Source organism: Stylophora pistillata, chromosome 2 (assembly GCF_964205215.1).
Source record: "Stylophora pistillata chromosome 2, jaStyPist1.2, whole genome shotgun sequence".
Taxonomy (NCBI): Eukaryota; Metazoa; Cnidaria; class Anthozoa; order Scleractinia; family Pocilloporidae; genus Stylophora; species Stylophora pistillata.
Genome location: NC_142520.1, coordinates 30075303 through 30096814, shown reverse-complemented (window position 1 = coordinate 30096814; position 21512 = coordinate 30075303). Strand labels below are relative to the sequence as shown.

General features: G+C 41.6%; 2 protein-coding genes across 2 annotated transcripts; both read left to right on the top strand.

Annotated features, from left to right (window-relative positions):
- The first annotated feature begins 8760 nt into the window (after positions 1-8760).
- LOC148738275 (uncharacterized) lies at positions 8761-11568 on the top strand. The gene has a single exon (XM_088749404.1). It carries the CDS (start codon positions 8761-8763, stop codon positions 11566-11568), a length of 2808 nt encoding a protein of 935 aa, XP_088605530.1.
- A 188-nt stretch (positions 11569-11756) lies between these two features.
- On the top strand, positions 11757-13948 carry LOC148738274 (uncharacterized). The gene is made up of 2 exons (XM_088749403.1): positions 11757-12377; positions 12485-13948. The coding sequence occupies exons 1-2, from the start codon at positions 11757-11759 to the stop codon at positions 13946-13948; spliced, it is 2085 nt and encodes a 694-aa protein (XP_088605529.1).
- The last annotated feature ends 7564 nt before the right edge of the window (positions 13949-21512 follow it).

Here is a 21512-nt window from a genome sequence, read left to right as displayed (position 1 = left end):
GTCTCCGAGGATGTGTTTGTCATGGAAAAGCCGGAGTTTTCGTAGATTGATTGTACATTCTGAAAAGTAAAACTAATAACTGAAATGCCCAGAAAGAAGATTTGCAACCGAAACCGAAGGTATCAACAAAACGCAACTTTTTGGTACAGTAGTCACCAAATATCTTGTGTAAACAAACTGACAACAAGTAAAAATCTGCCAGAGTCTACCACCAATTTAATGAATTCTCTAGATAAGAAACAGAAACTAAGTCTTATCTTAAGTTAGCTTATCATGTTTTAACTCCAAATGTACTTTTCGACGTGCGATCAATTGTTTCTTGATGGTCAAGTTAGTTGAAACTTCAATATGGCGGCTGCAGCAAACCTCGAAAATAAGCAAACTTCAAACAAGGGTTACTGCAAAACCAAAAATTATCCCAAAAAATTAAAAGTGTATCTGCAATATAGTTATTGGGTTCTTCTTCGCGTACCAACCAGCGTTTTTGGCAGTTGTTTTAGGGTACCATAGAGCTACTGAAAAACAGCCGCAGGGTGTCATCGAGAAAAAAATTCATAAAATATTTATAACGAGAACATATCTGCTTTTCATGTCATCAATGAATTGTTCAAGGCCCTAACTATAATGTTAGCGCAAAGGAAAATTCCCAGATCATTTTCGACTTACGCTAGCTAGCCATGAATATGACAGAATTTCGATATTTCGAATATCGAAATTTCGCTCGATCCGCACTCGACCGTTTTTATTTAATTACTCTAAAAAAAAAAGGTTAGAAAAAACTAACCCTGTTTTGTTTACTTTGGTACAAGGGTCTATCAATATAGAAAGTATGAGCGAAATCGATTTTTTGGCTGTGATCGCGATTTTGATGATCATATGTGATCTTTACTGGCAGCGCCTCTTAAGGCTTGAAATTAAAATTTTGCTTGTGTAAAATTTTCACACAACGGTATTGAATACTTGATACATCAGTATAATTCATGAAATATTTTTACGCTACACGATCGGCCGAAACGCATGGCGTGATGGGAAATCACTGTCAAAGCCAAGCAAATTTTATTGGTATTTTTTCAATGACATTTCCCAATTTTGGAACTTCAGTGGTGGGTAGTGCGTTTGACTTCTGTTACAGAAGGAGAGACTTTTTATGTTGTTCATTATTAATGTTACCGAAAGAAAATTTCCATGTTCATAGAAATCATTGAAACAAGACTCTACATCAAGTACTACAAGTGTTGCTTCATGCCTTATATGAAAATTATGTCTCCTCACGTCTAGCAGAACGCCATATATTGGAATCGATACGTTAATAGTGGATACAAACTTACACAATATTAGTAATCCAGTAGTACCACTGGTAAATCTTCCATTGCAACTTGGTCATCTCTGTCGTTAAAACTAATTTTTTGGCTCCGTATTGTGCGAGTGCAAACTGGTTGTTCTTGTGTTATCGGATGTGCTATCAAACATGGACACCTTTACAGTTTAAGAGGAAATATCCCCAGTGTGAGGGTTTCTTAATATCTTAATTGGCTTGATCGTCTATGGACAAGATTTGAGTTTTATCCTTATTTGTATGATGGCTCATTGCGATGTTCTGTTGATGATGTAACAAATAATGACTGATATTACTGCGAAGAACGCTTTCTTTCAGATGCAATAGGCATACTGAGGCGTGAGAATCTCATTTAAATAATTTTTCTGATGTGTTGTGTTGATCTTTAGACGTCACCATGATCATTGCAAATGAAATTAGTCCGTGGAGAGGCCTGCAAATAACACCAAATAACATTTCGGGCATTAGTCCCGGGCACTATCTGAATTCGAGCTCCTTCCTTCACACTAGAGGTTTGACGATGGTCACCCCCTATATAAAAAAAAGTCCAGGAAGCCGAATCAACAATACTTGCAAACGAAATCTCCCCCTGGAGAGGTTTGCCAACTGCGTTGACGTCAGGTTAGGACTTCCTTTTATTATTTCAGTCACAATTCTTTAGCCAACTGGATACCGCCATCAATTTTCCCAACAAATACAAGTCTAGGAATCAAACTAATCTATATAAGTCTATAGTGTCTCGGTGTTTCCCAGCTGTTAACTTCACAGGAAATGTTTGTTTTTGAAACTTTGAAAACGAACTGTCAGCATTTGTTACGTGTACCTTGTTTGCACGTGCAAGTTTGTCCGTTTTCAAAGAGTTGAAATTTTGGAGGTTGTTTTGGTTAGGAGTTTTAGTGTTAAGCGCATTTTTGCCTGTTTTCTGATGAGTTTTTCGCAACTGCGTTCGAACAATAACAAAAACCAGACAGAGAATTCGCAAAGTTCAAACCCTTTAACTTCACAATCTAGCAAAGAGATCTGCACCCCAGGTAAATGCTTCGAGAGTGTCTCAGGGGTCGGGTGATATTGATATGGAGAAAGCTGAGGAGAACTTCGACACAACTGGGGACTCTGTGCAAGTGGAAAACTCTCAGGTATCGTCAATTGAAGACGATGAAGAGACAAACGACGAAGGCTCTTGCCAACAGGAAGTTATGACGGACGACAGCACATCACTTTCTTCCAATGAGATCAATTCGGTTGTGCCCAATCAGCAATTAAACTCTTTTTACCTGGAGATTTCAACGCTCTCGTCAAATGGAAAGGATTCATCGGATTTAACGGGGATGTCTTCAGGTAACTCAAAGTCATCTTCAAGAAGTGATATGTAGGCATGCGGTAACAACTCTATCCTTTGTGGGATAGTCTGATTATCCCGTGCAATACGTGATCAACATCTTTTAAAAGTCACTGAATAGTCTTAAAAGAAGGAGAATCAGTCTTATCGTTTTCCTTTCACGTTTCCTTGGTTACGGTGCCGGGGCGAGTCTTTAAAACATCGTTGTATAGAGTTAGTTCAAGATTGAATAGCGTGATAACAATTCCCTGTTTAGCATATGTTACAGTTCCTTTACATAAATTAAAATGAGTACCATGATAAATCGGTGTTTCGACCGCACATTTTCAACAGTTAAAACCCTCCTTATGGGTTGAAACAGATGGCATATGAAGAGATAACGAAAGTCAATACCTTTTGTTACGATCTTTTAACTACAGGTGTATTGCTTGCGTGTGCTTCAACTGTGTCTGCGGGATTGCCGCACGCAGATATCAGCAAGACCAACGTGCAGCCGGAGTCAGTTGGATGCTCCTTAAGCAATACCAGTTGCAATGGAGAGGCACCGGATGAGATTGATAGTCCCGCGAAGAACAACACACAAGTCTCAGCAACATCCCTGGATGTTGCCATAAACCCATTCCATTCGAAATCGTTCATGTTTGAGGTAAGGTTGGTGAGCCACTGCAATCGTCAGACCATAAGTGATCTGCTTGGCGAAATCCGTAGTAGATAACGTTGAAGACTAAGGTCCTGGCGATTTGGCACGCTTGAAAATTCCGTAAACTTTTTGTTTAGGACTTTTGCCTATTCACTCTTGTGTGTCTCATGCGCCGTTAACCATGACGCATGCGAACAGAGATGTAAAGCAGATTGATGAAAAGTTTTTCCATGTTTTAGTTGGCGGCATGTAAAGGTTTCTTAGCTGGAACAGCTTTCGGGGCCCAGTGTGCTCAGTACAATTGTAAATGAACCGGACTACAAAATTTATCTCCTAGCAAGTTTAGCAAGGAATAACAAAACTCGTTTTTCTGTGTTATGTTAGGGGGGATCATTTGCATTAAACACCTTCGCTGAAAAGAAATCCTCCAGATCAGTGGATGTTGTGACATTGGACTCACCAAATTGCAAGGACGCTGAATATTACCACTCAGATGGGGATCCTTTTGAAAACTTAAAAGTATCATCAGATCACGAAGAATAATTCTCCAAGAATAATTCTCCCTCATGGGAGATACATGAGATAGAGTGCCGTGCATCGCTCACTGCACAGAGTAGGAAACGAAAGCGTAGTGCTGCTGAACGTTCTGACATAGAATCTGATGAACCTTTGAGAAAATCCCCATATTTAGTCATGGAGACAGAAGAACATGAAGCTGAGTCTCCTATAACTAAGATGACGATTGAGCCTCCATCCGTAGAGGATATAGGTAAACCGACTGATGCAATAACATCAGTTGAAGGTTAGGTAGAAAAGGCTTTTGACTTGTCTATCGTTGACTAAAATATTCACTCGCGTCTCAAGAAACCGTGATTAGATAATTTTTCTTTTCTAAAACTAAACACCGTCAAAACAATCCTCTTGACTCATTCGCATCCACCACATTATCACCGACTTCCACATTTAAGTGCAGTGTTGAACTCAAAGTTGTTTCAGAAAATGTTATGTTAAGGGAATCAATTACTATAACTTTTCCAATGCTTTCCAATAAAGATTGTGGCTTATTCTTTCATTCCTGTAAGCTTTTCAATGCCTATTTGAGATTAATTAAGAGTTTTTTTTTACGAAGGAAATCGATGTTTCAACCTCTAATTCCATATCTGGGCTAAAATTGCACCCTTTCTTCGCATTGGTCGGCTAAAACCTTAGCTTGTTTTTAGACAGTATAGGAGAAGTTAGACGCTTCTAGGTCATAAACTTCTGTTTCAACGGATAGGAAAGACCAGGAAACGAAAGCACAGCACTCAAGAAAGTTCAGATGCATCCGAGAAAGAGTCTAACGAGCCATTGCGAAAAGCTCAGTGTCTAGTCACAAAGACAAATGAACCACAAGTTTTTTCCCAACAAGCTAAAGGTTAGAAAGAATGAGTTTTTGACTTGTCTCAATGGAACATATTTGGTTTGCGTCCATTGCTGAATAGGGGTAGCCCTATTCAATTAATTTGTATCTCAACAAACTGCAAACTCTTTAACTCAGTTTTTAATCGCCAAATACCATTAGTAGACAAAGTAATGTGTGCATTTATGCCTTGAATGTCTCAAAAGCATCGCTGAAAGGCGTAATATTAAGCGTTCAGAGTGGACCACTCCAACAGTATTCAGGATTGCTTTCTAGTTGTGGACTTATTAAGTGACATCTGTAACGTTACGTCCATTCTGGATGTTTTGTAAACATTTGTGAGATCTGTCAATGCGATTCAGTGTTATATAGAGTTGTGTGATCTTAATGGTCCTATTATCTTTTATTCATATTTAGAACCAGCTACTCACGAACAGGTTCCTAGAGTTAACGTGGAAATTGAGCAGTTCACACAAGTCCTAAAGTTTTGGAATATGCTCGTCTGTGCCCCAGAAATGCTTATCACGCTCTTTTTTGCGTCCCCCCTCCTGAACAGCCAGTGACCGTAATGATCCCCAAAAATATAACCATCCAACCTCCGGTTAGCAAAGCCACTATGCATTTTGACTGTCACCCAGCTAGTAATTCGTTCAGTTTCTATTTTAACTGTTTTTTTTAACACCTTTAGAGTGAGGTAGACTTAGTGCTTTATGTTACTCAAGTCATAACTATATACTTATTCATTGTGTTTTATCGAAAGTGTGAACTGCTGTCTGTATTTTGAGTTAAAAAGGACATGTGAGGTAAATCATTGTATCAGTTATATTTTCCCTAAACCATGATAGCGATCACGTACATATTCGTTCGTAGAGATTTCAGAGGTCGGTGAAACGAAGGTATTTGTTTTCGGGTTGTTGAGCCTACTTAGAGAAAAAGAGAGAAGCGTTACAAAGCCAGGAGAGTGTGGGACGGGGAGTCATTTCTTCCTGAGGTATGTCTTGAGTATAAACGAAATGTGGTTCAAGCAGCTCCACATGAGACAGACAGTTTGTAGATAGAGTGTTATTGAGAAGGGCAATAGGGGTACCTTAACTGTCAATCAAAGAAGAATATGGACGCAAAAACTATGTCCAGAATGATAGTTGCGTTAGGGCTAAACGCATGGGATATTAGGAAATGAAAGTAAACCACAATTATGCAAACTAATTAGCGTTGCTGTGTTGGGTTGAGGATTTCTCACGTCTGAGTAGCCTATTATCCTCAACATAACCACGTTTCAGGGTTGTAATAAACCGAGACCTTCAGTAGATTATGGCGGTGAGTTTAATCAAAGATGAAGCCAAGTGCCGTACAGGGAAACCTTACATGTACTCGATTGCACGATATTTGATATCCGGGTACTTGATGCTAAACACGTGACTTGATTACAACAAGGGTAATCTGAGTTTCAAAGCGATTATATGGCAGCATTACAAATATGATCAGATACATAAATCGAGTATGAGTATGAAGAGAATACTTACTTGACATTTTTTGCCACAGGCTGAGGTACGGGCCCAAACCGAACCCTACAATCGGAAACGACGACGAAGAAGGAACTAAGAGTGGAAATACCTGGACCGGATGCTCCAACAATCATTTTTCTTTTCTACAAACTATTACAGCTTGGAACTATGAATTTTTATGCCACTCGATGATTGGCTGAAAAAAAATAGAATAACAAGGAAAGAAATGCAAAAAAACTGTTTTAATACTTGAAACTTAAACCGAAACTGTCTTTTCGATATAAAAAACCAAAAGAACGCAAAAAAAGGAATCAATTACCATTCCTAACAAAAACAAAAAAATTATCACAGTCTGCTCTTTTAAGTAGGCAAAGCCGAAACTTTTTTGTTGATTGAAACGTAAAGAAAAATAAAAAAAAAAGAGAAAATAATAAATGAATATTGCCAATTTTGTGTTTACTTATAACCGAGAAACAAACCTTTAACCCGAACATTTCTAAATAGCCACAAAGAAAAAGAAATATGTAAAACCTCTTCATATCAGCTAACGTCAAACCACGCCTAAGTATTTTCGGTTTCCTTTAGATGAATGGAGTTAAAAAATTACTAATAAGCATAAGACAAAGTCATCCAAGAGGTAATAATGCTTATTCTGAAACTGATAAACATGTGAATTTGGTAGATAAATCGTATTATTAAACTGTGTTTATATTTCAAACGTGTTGTTTTGTTCATAGAAAATGGATGGAATTTAAAGAGAAGGGTGGGGGGGGGTGAAAACTCGGGGTTTTTGTTAACTTCTTTCTTTAGTGAACTTATTACAAAGGGCTGCAGGTTTTGTTAGTAGGTTTGAGAAAGGGATGCAATTTGTTAATAAAAGGAACACAAAAGAGGGTCCCGGGGTTACGCTGATCTCTGAGCAGTCGAGAGTTGCGAGAAGTATTGATAATTGTGCTAATAATGAAGTAAGAAAGTTACTGTTTAAGTCCATTCGTATAGTCATCGATCCATTTGCTATATTTGACAGAAAAAGCCTTAGTTCTAAGCCTTTTTGTTTAGTTAAACTTAGTCCGTGACGTTTTTCCTTTGTTCTTGTTTTTTTTTGTTGCGTTACGTTTCGGTACATATACACGAGTTACAGTTTGGTCACATGTTTTTGGACTGTAGCTTCTCACACGTGTTCTTATCGACGAGCTCTTGCGGCTGTAAACTCTTCCTTTTATTGTTTGGTTCGCACAAAATGTAAGTAGGATTTCGATTAACGCTTGTTTTTAGGTATTCGTTTGTTTATTCGTCCTTTTGTTTGTTTTCTTTCTCAGTTTTCACCGTCTTGTAACCGATTTCTCGTGACATGTTCAAACGATCAATTGTGATGGTAGAAAATTAAAGGAATATTACGGATAACGCGTCGAAGTTTTGTGCTATCCCCAACATAGTGAAAAATATTTTTGTCCTACCAAGAGTAATTTGTTGAAGACAGTCCCTCTACCCGAATTTATTGAGGAATGATCGCTTCGAGTGCAATTGATGGCAAAGGTAGAGTGGATCACAGGATTGTGGATCGAGGAATAGACCAAGTTGTTTCAGGTTTGGAGATAAATCAAATGGACTGGAATGAACCTGTCGGTTAAAGCCAACCAAGATTTTCCCCTGGACATTGGAGTCACAGCCTTTTCACTGCCGTCTGCTGATCTTAACCCACCATCAGCACTACAAGCATTTGGATACTCGCTACGCCAGGACCCCCTGCCAAATACACAAATCGATTTCAGTGAATTTTTGCGGCAAAAGGGTATAAGTGAACAACATCGACTGGCGAACTCGTGGAACAAAGTTGCTAGATACGTCGTTGCCGAAACGCAACAACTGCGTACTTGTCTTTACACAAATTGGGACCCCTCGTCCGCCCAGAAAATGGTAGAGTTTAACCCTTGCCTGGAATTTCTGCGAAGCTATTCATGCAAAGTACGTTCCAGGAATTAATGAAAGGAAACGTCTTCACGAAGTAGGAGCAAGATTCGAGTCCCTCAAAGAAACAATGACAATGCTGATCGAAGAATGTGAAAGGCAAATGCAGTCAGATCGAGAAACACAGAAGCAAGAAGATGAAATCTCTATAAAGAGTGGAAAAACACACCGGAGTTCTGTGTTTTCAAAGGCCTCTTCATCATCTAGAAAGGAAAAGTTACGTACAGCTCTGTTAGCCTAGAAGAAGCTGGAGCTCGCGAAGCGAAGAGCTGAAGAGGAGGCCGAGTTAGCCAGACAAAATGCAAAAACTGAACTGAGGCGTTTAGAGGATGAGGCAACTTTAGCCGAGCTAGATTGGAAAATCGAAAGGGATTACGATGAAGGAACTGGTCTACTGGGCGCCAATAATGAGGTTCCTCCAAATTATGGGACTGATAAGCTTCCATTCCAACACAGCCGTAAACCTGCTCTTGAAGAGTCGGAGCCAAGTAGGCTGGACATCTCTAAGAGGCCATGTAAGACAATGCCAGATGTTGCACCAGTAGATTACTCCACCCCCTTCGACAAGGTACCATGCGCGAAAACAAGGAAGACCGGCTACCAGTTACCAACTCCCGTCTCTCTTGCCATGAAGACCTAAACTCCTTTGAGTGCAAGCCTAAGGCTGTTTCAGTTACTAAACAAGAGGAGAATACCCCAAAAGATCATGTAGCAGCTATGTGGAAGGTGCAACTCCTAAATGGTATTGTCCCGACTCAATTTAGTGGTAATCCAGCTGAATTTCCCTTCTTTAGGGAGCAGACCCGCACACATCTTGAAAGTGAGCTGCTGAATGACGCCCAAAGAGTTGACTACTTACCAAAATTCTTGAAAGGTGAAGCGCTCAAAGTAATCCAAAGAAACCGAGGCTGCTCCTATGACGATCTCATGAGGACTTTAAAGGAGCGTTTTGGTCAACCCATCCAGGTGTCTCAGGCCTACATTGAGGACCTCGTTTCTGGCCCTAGGCTCACCTATGGTGACAGTGTAAGTCTACAAAACTTTGCTGAGGAGTTGAACACTGCATCAAAAATCCTGAGGGGTGATGTTGAGCGAGAAGCTAGTGCAGCTACTAATCTGAGAAGGATTGTAAACAGACTCCCAAATGACCTGATCACAAAATGGCAGACTCAAAACTATGAGATAGTCAGCAGAGGTAGAACTGCCCGATTGCAGGACATCGCAGACTTCATCAAAAGGCAGGCCTCAATCCGAAACGACCCGGTATTTGGATCCCAGCGGCAAAGACGAGAAAACAAGGAGGAAAACAGAAATGCCCCGAGAAGCAAAGGGACACTACTGCTGCCTGCAAAGAATACCACAATCTCATCCACACAAGTCGAGAATCAATTCAGAAAAAAACCCTTAGCCACCTGCTCCATCTGTAAGTCTGGATCTCATCGTTTGCAGCACTGCCCGATCATTTCGCGGTGCGATCGCGTGGCTGTGAGGCGTCAGTACGCAGCATCGTATGGATTTTGCTTTGATTGCGGCTGTCCCAAACCTAATCACAGCGGTTCCGCCTGCCCAGAGCCCCCAGCTTGTACCAAGTGCACTGGTCATCATCTAACATTACTGCATAAGGAGAATGACAGTGGCCTTCGCTTCAGGACAAGAGATCAGAAAGGAGATGTTGCGAATAATAATGCCAACCAACAAGTGCCTCCTGCTGCTACACCTCCCCTCCAACCACAGGGTTCAAGACAAGAAATAGAACCTCCAGCGGGCAACAAACATCAGTCCTCAGTAAGTTCAAATGGCACAAGCACCGAAAGGGCTCAAGTCTTGCTAAACGTGCTACCAGTAACTGTCACCACAGAAAATGGTGCTTCACTTCCTACCTATGCGTTTTTGGACAACGGCTGTACTGACACTCTCATTGATAGTGAACTTGCTGATCAGCTTAATCTGGAAGGACCTTTAGAACAAATTAGTATCAAGACGATAAGGAACAAAGAGGAACTGACAGAAAGTAAATGTGTGTCATTCACCCTAAGTCCTGTAGAAGGGTGTGGCCGTGATATAGATGTCAATGAAGCCTATGTCCTCCCAGATCTCAATCAGTCGGAACAAGTTTTGCCGGAGAAAGTGGATTTTAAGGACTATCCCCACTTGCAAGGTCTGACCTTTCCAGAGGTTGACATGAAACGAGTATCAATAATTGTGGGCAACAATGTACCCGCAGCACACTTGCAAAATGAAGTCAGGTTTCCACAAGACGAAAATGGCCTCCATGGTTATCGATCTCCACTCGGTTGGAGTATCGCAGGGCCCCTAAACAGTAGCCGGAGAAAGCAAGCGTCTGTTAACTTTCTGTCAGTCGGCACTCAGCATGAAGACCCAATTGAACGTTTCTGGAAGATCGAAGACTACGGAGCAACGAGGACAGGCAACAAACGACTGTCCATTGAAGATAAGCCAGCTTTGAAGATTCTAGAGGATACCACCACATTCGTAAATGGGCATTACGAAGTTGGCCTTTTGTGGAGGGAAGATGAGCCACGGCTGCCAAACAACTACACCCTAGCCAAAAGGAGACTGGAACTCCTTCGGCGACGCTTCACAAAACCTGAAAATCGGGAGCTTGCTGCCAAGTACCGCGAGGTCATGGATGAGTATATCTCTAAAGGCTACGCCCGAAAACTATCTCGTGAACAAGCAGCTATGGAGACTTCATACACCTGGTACCTGCCTCATCACCCAGTTATTAATCTCAACAAACCTGGAAAGCTTCGCATCGTTTTCGATACCGCAGCTGAGTTTCAGGGCACATCCCTAAACAAGAAGCTCATCCAAGGCCTAGACATGACCAACAGTCTCATTGGGGTGCTGCTGCCTTTTCGGCAAGGAAAGGTTGGGCTGGCCGCTGATGTGGAAGCTATGTTCCACCAAGTAAGGGTGCGAAAACAAGACCAAGATGCTCTACGTTCCTTATGGTGGACTGATGATTATGGGCAGCCCCCAGACGTCTACGTCATGGAAGTGCACATATTCGGTGCTACCTCCTCTCCTTGCGTTGCAAACTCTGTCTTGAGGAGAAGAGCTGCTGACAATGCTAAAAGGTGTGAGAAGGGAGTCACTGCCATTGTTGAGAAGAATTTTTATGTCGATGATGCCTTACCGTCATTCAAAGACGAGAACTTGGCAGCCAGAGCAGCATCCAGCTTGGCAGAAATGTTAGTAAGTGGTGGATTTCGCTTGACAAAGTTCATGTCAAATAGCAAAGACACCTTGTCCAAAATACCTGCTGAAAGAAGAGCCAAACCAGAACTGAATCTTGACCTGGATGAATTACCAGTGGAAAGAGCCCTTGGAGTACGTTGGTTTCTTGAGACAGATTAGCTAGGTTTTGAAATTAAAACTGTAACTCGCCCCGAGACAAAGCGTGGTATCCTATCCGCCGTCTCTTCTCTGTATGACCCCCTTGGCTTTGCTGCACCTGTAGCCCTCACGGCAAGAGCGCTGATACAAGATGTATAGAAGGCTAAGCTAGGTTGGGATCAACCACTAAATGAACACTTCGTAAGTAGATGGAGATCCTGGACAACACAGCTGCAGTCCTTGTCAGAATTGCGCATCCCGCGTTATTACTTTCCCCCAGATTTGATGCGCTGAGGTGTAAACTACAGCTACACATCTTCTCCAATGCTTCGGAAGCTGGGTATGGAGCAGCTGCATACTTGAGAATTCAGGATCCTGACGGCCCCGTCCACTGTTCATTCGTGATGGGCAAGGCAAGAAATGCTCCTATTAAGTTCACGAGCATCCCAAGACTTGAACTACGAGCAGCTGTCCTGGTTACACGCCTAAATAAGATGCTGAGAGAAGAGTTAGATCTGTGCATTCGAGAAACCAAGTACTGGACCGACAGTGAAATAGTGCGCCACTACTTAAGAAATGAGAAGCGCCGATTCCAAACCTATGTCGCCAATCGCGTAGAAGAATTCAGAGAAAACTCAAAACCCGATGACTGGAATCATGTACCGGGTACCTTAAATCCAGCTGATGATGTCTCACGTGGGTTGAACCCCTCACAGCTGAGCTCAAATCACCGTTGGTTACGAGGGCCAGAATTCCTCTGGCAGTCAGAATCTGTCTGGCCCAATGCAGAGCTTAAGGAGGTTCCAGATGAAGTATTGGAGCTGAAAAAGGTCACGCACGCTAACCTTACCGACATAAGCACCGATCTGCGTACTAAACAACCAGAACCGCTTTCTGAGAATTCTTCAACTGTTATATCCCAGTGTATCATCCATAGGATACTAAGTGGCTGCTCCGATTGGAATCGACTCAGACGTCAAGTGGCTTGGCTTATTCGCTTCATTCACTTTGCAATCGGGAGACTGTTCAGAAGGGCCACCTTGCCTTAGAGGACTATAATGCTGCTGCCGTAGTCATCGCAAGACTTGTCCAACGCTCAGCTTATTCCCAAGAAGTTAAAGACCTGAAGGCCAGAGGTGAAGTTAAGTCATCCAGTAACATTGTCAGCCTGAATCCAGTGCTTGATGACCACGGTATTCTGAGAGTCAAAGGGCGCGTAACATCACCGCCAGTCGCTGACGCTGCTAGGAACCAGGTGATTCTGCCACGAAATCACCCAGTAACAGCCATGGTTGTCCGCCATATCCACGAATCGATCGGCCACCTTGGCCGCGAGCACCTGATAGCAAAGGTACGCGAGAAGTATTGGATCCCTCAGATTAGAGTTTTGGCTCGATCCATCCTCGCACGATGTATCCTGTGCAAGAGGTTGAAAGCGAAGCCGATGACTCAGCAAATGGCTCCTCTCCCGAAAAGTCGCATGATGGCCTATCAACCTCCATTTTCGTACTCAGGCATGGACCTATTTGGACCCCTATATGTAAAGCACGGAAGAGGAACAGCTAAACGCTGGTGCTGTCTGTTTACCTGCTTAAATACTCGTGCGGTCCACCTTGAATTGGTTCGGTCGATGAGTACGAACGACTTCCTACTGTGTCTACGAAGATTCATTAACCGTCGTGGTGAAGTGCTTGAACTAAGATGCGACCGTGGCTCAAACTTCGTCAGAGCTGAAAGGGAACTTAAAGAAGCGCTTAAGTCGTGGAACCAACAACAGATTGATCGGGAATTGCTGCAGAGAGGTTGCAAATGGGTCTTTCAGCCCCCTATCGCTTCTACCTTGTCGGGGATCTGGGAGCGGATGGTGCGCAGTGCCAAGACCGTTCTAAAGGCAATCGTCGGGACTCAAGGAGTGACAGAACCAGTTCTTGAAACTCTCTTCACGGAAGTCGAACGAGTGCTGAATGGCCGAGCACTCACTGCCAACTCAGATGACCCAAACGAATTGCAGCCGCCCACTCCTGCGCATTTTCTGATGCAAAGAAAGTCCATCTGCCTACCTCCAAGCGCGTTCGAGAAGGCTGATAACTACCGGAGGAAATGGAAGCAAGTCCAATTCCTGGCAGACCTGTTTTGGAAGCGATGGCTACGGGAATACCTGCCAACCCTGCAAATTCGAGGAAAATGGCGCAAAGCCCTGCCCATTTTAAAACCAAATGCTCTGGTCCTACTGGTTGATGAAAACGCACCAAGAGGGCATTGGAGTCTTGGACGGGTCTTGGAGACCTACCCTGGAGCCGATGGAATGGTACTCACAGCGAAAGTCAAATCGAAAGACTCCGTGTTCATACGCCCCATTCAGAAGCTGTGCCTACTGGAAAATGATTTTGAGAAGACCTAAACTTGAGCTGAACCAGGAGTTTTGGGCGATCGTCCAACCGAATCGTCCCAAGGCGGGCGGAATGTTTAGTTAAACTTAGTCCGTGACGTTTTTCCTTAGTCCTTGTTTTTTTTTGTTGCGTTACGTTTCGGTACATATACACGAGTTACAGTTTGGTCACATGTTTTTGGACTGTAGCTTCTCACACGTGTTCTTATCGACGAGCTCTTGCGGCCGTAAACTCTTCCTTTTATCGTTTGGTTCGCACAAAATGTAAGTAGGATTTCGATTAACGCTTGTTTTTAGGTATTCATTTGTTTATTCGTCCTTTTGTTTGTTTTCTTTCTCAGTTTTCACCGTCTTGTAACCGATTTCTCGTGACATGTTCATACGATCAATTGTGATGGTCGAAAATTTAAGGAATATTACGGATAACGCGTCGAAGTTTTGTGCTATCCCCAACACTTTTCTTTGTTTTTTTGTTTGCAAGTAAACTGAGAAGAGGTTGACGTGTCTCTTGAGGAGGAGAGCATCCTTGGAGACCCAGGGGCTGTGAGTGGATTTCAAGTAAGGGCGGAAGAGCCTAGTTCCAAACGGTCGCAGTCATTCTGGTATCTGATTGGTGCCAGAAATCTTTGTGTTTTTTCTGCCCTATTAGAGGGAAGTGTGCTTCGGAGTCCATTTGTGTGTTTTAATACGGGGCATATACGAGAAGCTCTGTTGCCCGCCATGTTTGTTTGGGCCGTGCGACGAAGCTTTGCTCGAGGTGAAAAGTTTCAGTCTCAGCACACGCTGTCAGAGAAATCGATCAGATTGTGTGCGAAAATCTTACCGGAAATTATACTGAATACTTTCGTAGGTATCACAATTAAGAGAACGTGTTTTTAAAAAGTTTGCGAGGTTCGTATAGAACATTATGGTTGGAGGCGTTAATAATACGTCGCTTAAACGTTAAATGAGATGTAAGCTTAAATCTCTCTAGATTGTTTGTATAATTTGCCGTAACTGAAACTTTGCCAATCCCGTGAAGTTATTTCATCGCACAGGCCATGCAGGTATGCCCAGCAACTGGCGCTTACGCAGGCAAAATCTAATCTAATCTGCGCTTAAAAAAAAGGAAAGCTAAGGCCCGGTTTAAACGTCGCATTTTACATGCGCCGAATCTAACTGCCGAATTAAGTGCATGTCAAATGCGACGTTTAAATCAATTAAATTCGGCAGATTTATATTAAATGCGAGTTCAGTCGAATATTCGACTGACCCAGTCGAATATGCGACTGAAGTTCGACAGTTGATTTAAACGCCGCATTTTACATGTGCCGAATCTAATTCATAAATTATGTTTAATATATTTTACCCATAACACAATAGTTTTATGGTACACGAAATGTGCAAAGAAAACTGGCGGGAAAGAATCGAACATCAGAATATGTAGTCAATACCTTGTGCCACCAGCCTTCATTTCGTATCAATCGACGGCGATAGGAAAAGCATAACAAGGGAACAAACATACAGAAGCCGTCTTCTTCTTGCTAGCAGATGATGCACTGCCGTTTCTTGTTAGCGCAAATGGTGCTTGAAAGGTATAAACGCCGAAAATACGAAATATCCTCCTTACTTTTGTCAGCCATATTGGCGGGGGACTTAGAGCGGAGTCTGGGAATGAAGCTGTCACTCGCACTAGGCAATTAAATTCGGCACAATTAAATGCGACGTTTAAATGAAATGCCGAGCTTTTTTGAGTTATTTTTTATTGAGTTATTTTAAAAAAAAAAAAACTATATGTTAGCATATAGATTGGTGTATTGTGGTGTAGTGTAATCTGATCAGCGCAATTTGGTGTATCTCTAAGCAATCTGATTGGCGCATCCTTTTTTTTGGTGTATCTCAACGCAATGTGATTGGCCCAATTTTTGGTGTATCACAAACCAATGAGATTGTAGTATTTTTCGATGTCGCACTAATCAGAGGATTCTTGCTAATTTGTGGTTTGACAGGTCTTCAAATTTCAGCGAATCAACGCTTGAGTCGGAGAGAGCGGTTCGCGAATTAAGGAAATGTATCAGTCATGTTGGGAAAGTGGTGGAGTTGTGATCGTTGTACGACTATGCTTATTCTTCCTTCTGAAGGAGACTGAGTGGAACATGAGAAAAATTTTGAATCAAATATTACTTCAGATGTTGATAGGAGCAACTTCAGGATATTTCATTGCTATATATGAGTTAATCAGCGATTCCAGTTTTGAATTTCGCTCAAGCAACGAGGTAAGATGACACCTACAAGAGTTGTAAGATTATCTATTCAGACTAGGTTTACACTAGAGGAAATTGTTCCGGATTCATGATGAATCCGAAACGTTTTAGTACCGGATTCATTCTGCCGTTTACACGAAAGTGGACGAATCCGAAATAAAAACTTCCCAGTTTGGCCGTGTCTCCGGAGATTTTGAATCCGGAATTTAAAGTGGGAACTTTGAATCCGATAACTTTTGAATCCGGAAAGTTTTGTCGTGTAACCGCTTTTTTTCTCGAATCCGGATATTATTTCCACCTGCAATCTTTTGAGTTTGCGGTGAAACCAAAATGGATCTGGTGCTAACATTGCTGGCGGTCTCCGGTTGCCTAATCTTGTGGCAGGTTCAGGCGATAAATTTTATCATGTGTACCGCAGTATTTCTGAAGAAACGCAAATTATTATTGCAAGGAAGTTTAACGTCAGCCACACTTAATCGCCGACGACGTAGACTGCTTGGCATCTGTCCAACTCAAATTTGCCTCAGTGGCATCTGTATCTACTCTAGCCTTTTTTGGGGGAGGCATTTTCACTTTGTCGATCGAACGACGAAACAACACTGGTCTTGGTAACCATTCCATTTGGAATGTTCCCGGAGTTGTCGTTGTGTGTAAACGGTCAGGAATCCGAATATCCTTTCAGTGTAAACGCCTACGAATCCGAATACTCCAAAATTGATGAATCCGGAAACATTTACGAATCCGGAAAACTCTCCTCTAGTGTAAACCTAGTCTCAGTGTAATGTCTCATGTCCTACGTGAGGATTTTATCGCTATGATCTGTCTGGATTTGAAAGGTCGTCAGGGAACTTTTTCTACCGATTAGCGAGTTAAAACGTGCATGTTTTGTGTACCGCTCCTACACTTACGACGCACACACCGTCAGCTGGAGGCCTAACACGAATTTAGCGCTATAGCGTGTTGTTTCGAAAAGGCTAGCTTTACTGACTCTGCATGGTAAATCTTGGGCAAGATATTTGCGTAAATCATACATTATTGATAATCTTTTTTTGGCCATATGGTTGTTCTTTTAGCAGCGGTTGAAACGACCACCAAGTTACATTTACTTTCTGCGTCGACTGCCATGTTACATATCCGTTTCTTTGCTTCTAAAAGTCCTCCATGAATTAAATATTGTTTAAACGATACTTTCCCGTTACGATTGCGTGTTACTTTTTACTCGCCAGTATGGATTAGATTTTCTTAGATGAAATGCCATTTTCCGGTAAACAACGCAAATTTTATGACATAAATCTCCCTCAATCAGGTGAAAAATATTTGACAAGGGACAGAATGGTACGGTCGGTTAATTTTCCACGCAACTCTCACCTGCTTAGACGTTTTCTACCAATAAAATTCGCTTATAGCTAACCTGGACTTTACCCCATTGCGTGTCAATTTCCTGTAAACAACCTGCATTTTATCACGTATTTCGCACGCAAAGAGCAAAGTCCAGATAGGCAACAACCAATCAAGTAGCCCACCTTATTATCCTTTGAAGAATGATACTTTATCTTGGTTCAATCTACTTTCACTTGTTCGAAGAACGGAGACCGGAAAATATCTTTGTCCAGAGGCTGTAAGAGATAAAATAGAGCTTTCCACTGCAAAATTATATGGAAGAGTATTTTGAGGCAACCATCTGTTACTGAACAAGAAGCTACACGGAGCCTATATTTGGGCCGGATTTATGGATCAGCAGATTGAATTGAATTGAATTGGTTCGAATCGAGGACTTTGCTGTTTTAGCAAAATCGCTGTCGAGTGCTTTCCATGGTTTGTTAACACGGAGAGTTATAGAGAGGGCCCGGTTCAGACGCCGACCTTTTCATGAGCCCAACTCAATTTGAATTTGGACAGACCCAAATTATCAAAAGTACGCCTGTTGATTCAGACGCCGTTATTTTTGGCCGTTCCAAATACAGTTCCAGTAAAACTAGTCACATTACTTGCGAAATACATTATAATTGTTTATGCATTAGGATCGGCACATGAAAAGTACGACGTCTGAATCAAAGCCGTTCCAATGGCGTTCCAAAAGCGAAATTCTCGGCCAAGCCAGGCGGGAAGAACGGGTGAGCCGTTCCAAATTGATTCAGACGCCGATCTTTTCATGTACTTAATTCAAGGAATTAGGTTCGGCTCATGAAAAGATCGGCGTCTGAACTGGGCCTAAGACTTCGGAACAAGTTGATGCCATCCATGACAATTTGGAATTACTAAAATCGCCGGAGGAAAGGCGGGATCACTCAATAAAAATTTGCATTTGAACGCGATGACTTTATTTACAAGGATTTCACTTGCTTACATCTAATAACAAACCTTTCAAGTTTTTTTTTTTTGCCTCGGAACGATGATATATCACAGAAGGCATTTTATAGACCTCGAGTTTTTTTGACTGATTAAAATTAAAGGTATGTGGCAGTGACTTCCACAAGTTTTTTTTTTTTTGGTCAGAAAAGTTCAAATTGTTTTGTTCGCAATATTTATTTACGGATGGTTTCAATCGCCAATGTTCACATAAGATAGTTGTATTAATTAATCGAATTAAACAATCGGCCAAAAATTTTACTGTTCCCAAGGGTTGTTGTTTTCATCAGTACGTTAACAATAGTAGTGATTCCCAGTATTAGGTTTGTACTTTAAATAAATATATTTAAGTTCACTCGAAAGATGAGTATAAACTGTAACAAGCTTATCGTTGATGCGCGGCCAGTACTTCAAATCGGCAAGAGTACCATATAACCCCATACATTAATTATGCATTCAGGCTTTGTTCAATTAAAACAATAGCGATAACAATAGAACTCCACAGAGACTAGTAGTCTTTGTTTTCAAAATTTGGATAATTTTTTAAACAGGGTAAATTTGGTGCGTTTTGGCTTTGCAAAACGGAAAACTCAAGTAATTTTCCAGAGGTTTTTAATTTTGAAATATAACTGAATGTTCAGTTTCGCTTTGAAAGCGTAAAATTAGCCGGAAAATAACGTCAAGTCTACGGTCAGGCTTTGAAGTTTGTCAATGCAAAGTTTAAATAAATGTTGTGTCTTACCTGTTCTTGTAGTTTTGGTTGATTCTTTCATTATACTTTCGTGTCCTAGTGCTGAAAATTGTTCGTGAAGGCCGGTACATACAGCGATGCAAAGAAACCTTTGTATCTAGTCTTTCTGGACTTCATAAAGTTGGGCGATATGTTCGATAATGTTTCCAAAGGGATCGTTTCCGTAGTGCTGACGCCACATATATTCTTGTAGGTAGCCATCGAAAAGTCCTTTGGATGTTCCTGTTTGGGGCAAACCTCGCTTGATTCCCCACCATGTATTTTCGATGCCCTGTGTGTGCGCACCGGTGAATTCCAGCGCATTGAAGCCATTCCATCGCAACCCTTCTTTGAACATCGCCACTCGTACCCGTCTCGCGATGAAGCAGGTCACGTCCAGCTAAGTTCATTGCTGCACCCAGCTCGAGGACATTTTACCGACGTCGCAAGCAGGTTGTGATCCTCACATCACTGTATGTACCGGTCGTGATCCGATAATATTCGAGAAAGTCGAATAAAATTCAGTCTCTCCATCTCCGAGTTGTTGTTCTTCTTCCTTCTATCTTCTTCTTTCGTTGATGTTATTGGAAAGAGATATGAATAAATTTTGTTTTCTGTGTGGTATTTGGCCAATCGTAGAGAAGAAGAAATGCATTCTTTAGTGTAAAGGGGACCTTTGGTGTCTTATATCAATGCACATATTGTTATGAAAATTTTTTTACTGAAAGGTAAAAGAAAAAGTAGCTTTTGGAGAGGAACTCCTAACTGGTTTGCGTAGCATAGTGGTAAGGCTATGGTTTGATAACGGTCTGATAATAACGCATTGTCTGAGGAACGATAATCCAAGGCTCAGCAGAACTGCCAAAAAGGTAAAAAGGAAAGAAAAGAAAAAAAAAACCGAGAAGTTAGAAACAAAGGGGAGAAGGGAGAAGAACGTAAGAAAGGAATGGAGACGAAAAAGCCGCTTTCAATCAATTTCTCTTTTATTGAAGCAGTAAGTACTTATTAGTAATGTATATATGCTAAACCCATGGGAATAAGTCATTGTCTTAAAAAAATGGGGTGCATACATAATTAATGAAATTGTTAAATTAAAGTCTCATCTACATTTTTACGATCCCTTGTTTACTGAAAATTATGTTTATTTTTATAGCAACATTTACACTTCTCCATTTCTGTTCAAAAAACTGTCCAATGTTTACAATCCTAGATCCAACAATGATTTCATTTTCCTTTTCATCTTCCAGTGAGTTGTTTCGGAAAGTTCTCGGTCATTTCATTTTATTAGGAGTCAAATACAATGCGAAACAAATCGTAGCACTCAGAGGTATCCACTTAAATTTCTCACGGAACAAAGTAAGACCTACCGAATGCACTCGACACGACTTTATTGATGGGGTGTCGACTTCACCATCCTCCTTTAGCTTGTTAATTAAAATTTTTTTGACCACTTTCGGCAAGAACCCTGCCATCCGAACATTTTCCTACCTGCTTTCAAGAAGTAAACTTTCCATTTTTGTTTCTCAAATAACCACTTCCGCTGGAAACAATAGAGCTAGAGGTACCCGGCAGTTTTGAAACGCTCATGGCGGCCTTATTTGTTTACAACTCGCCCGCGGATCTGATCGCGCGCGCCATCGCTTATTTCTCTCGCGAGTAATAAGCTTGCGTGTATCTTGGAATCCATTCTCCCCGCGGTCAAAAAAACCCTTTCGAGCCTCCTTAAAAACTGCACGCTATTGTGCATTTTCTTGCTCAGGAAAAACCAAACAGAATTTCTGATTCTGGCCCTTAATGGTCAGAATAATAACTAGGACTTTGCCTATGACGAAGGAACGGCAATAAGCACAATTTTAACCTACGATCAGGTTGTTGTTTAGTCTCATCATGCAATGTTGGAGAGAGAGAGAGCGTTGCGTGACAAGTTCAAATTAGGGCTGTGGAGGGGACTGTAGGAAGCGTTGTACCAATGCAGTTTATTTTTGCCAACAATTATTCAGACACCAGCATCAGTTATATAGTGTCCCATTTCAACCTACGTATCCAAAAAAATAACTCCTGCATGCGTAGCATGCCTATGTTAAATTCAGGTCGACTTAAATTAGTATTAGATTCGGCGCATGTAAAATGCGACGTTTAACCGGGCCTAAGCGTGGAAACTTTTGTTTATTAGATGCGGGTAGATGACCCTGTACTAATTAAGCTGACATTTACAATAGAGCAAACCCGCCCTTTCCATCCAATATTTCTTGGT

Coding starts and splice junctions, on each gene's coding strand:
- LOC148738274 (XM_088749403.1), top strand. CDS start 11,757: ATGGAGATCCTGGACAACACAGCTGCAGTCCTTGTCAGAATTGCGCAT. Junction 12,378..12,484: donor AAGTATTGGAGCTGAAAAAG/GTCACGCACGCT, acceptor TATCATCCATAG/GATACTAAGTGGCTGCTCCG.
- LOC148738275 (XM_088749404.1), top strand. CDS start 8,761: ATGCGCGAAAACAAGGAAGACCGGCTACCAGTTACCAACTCCCGTCTC.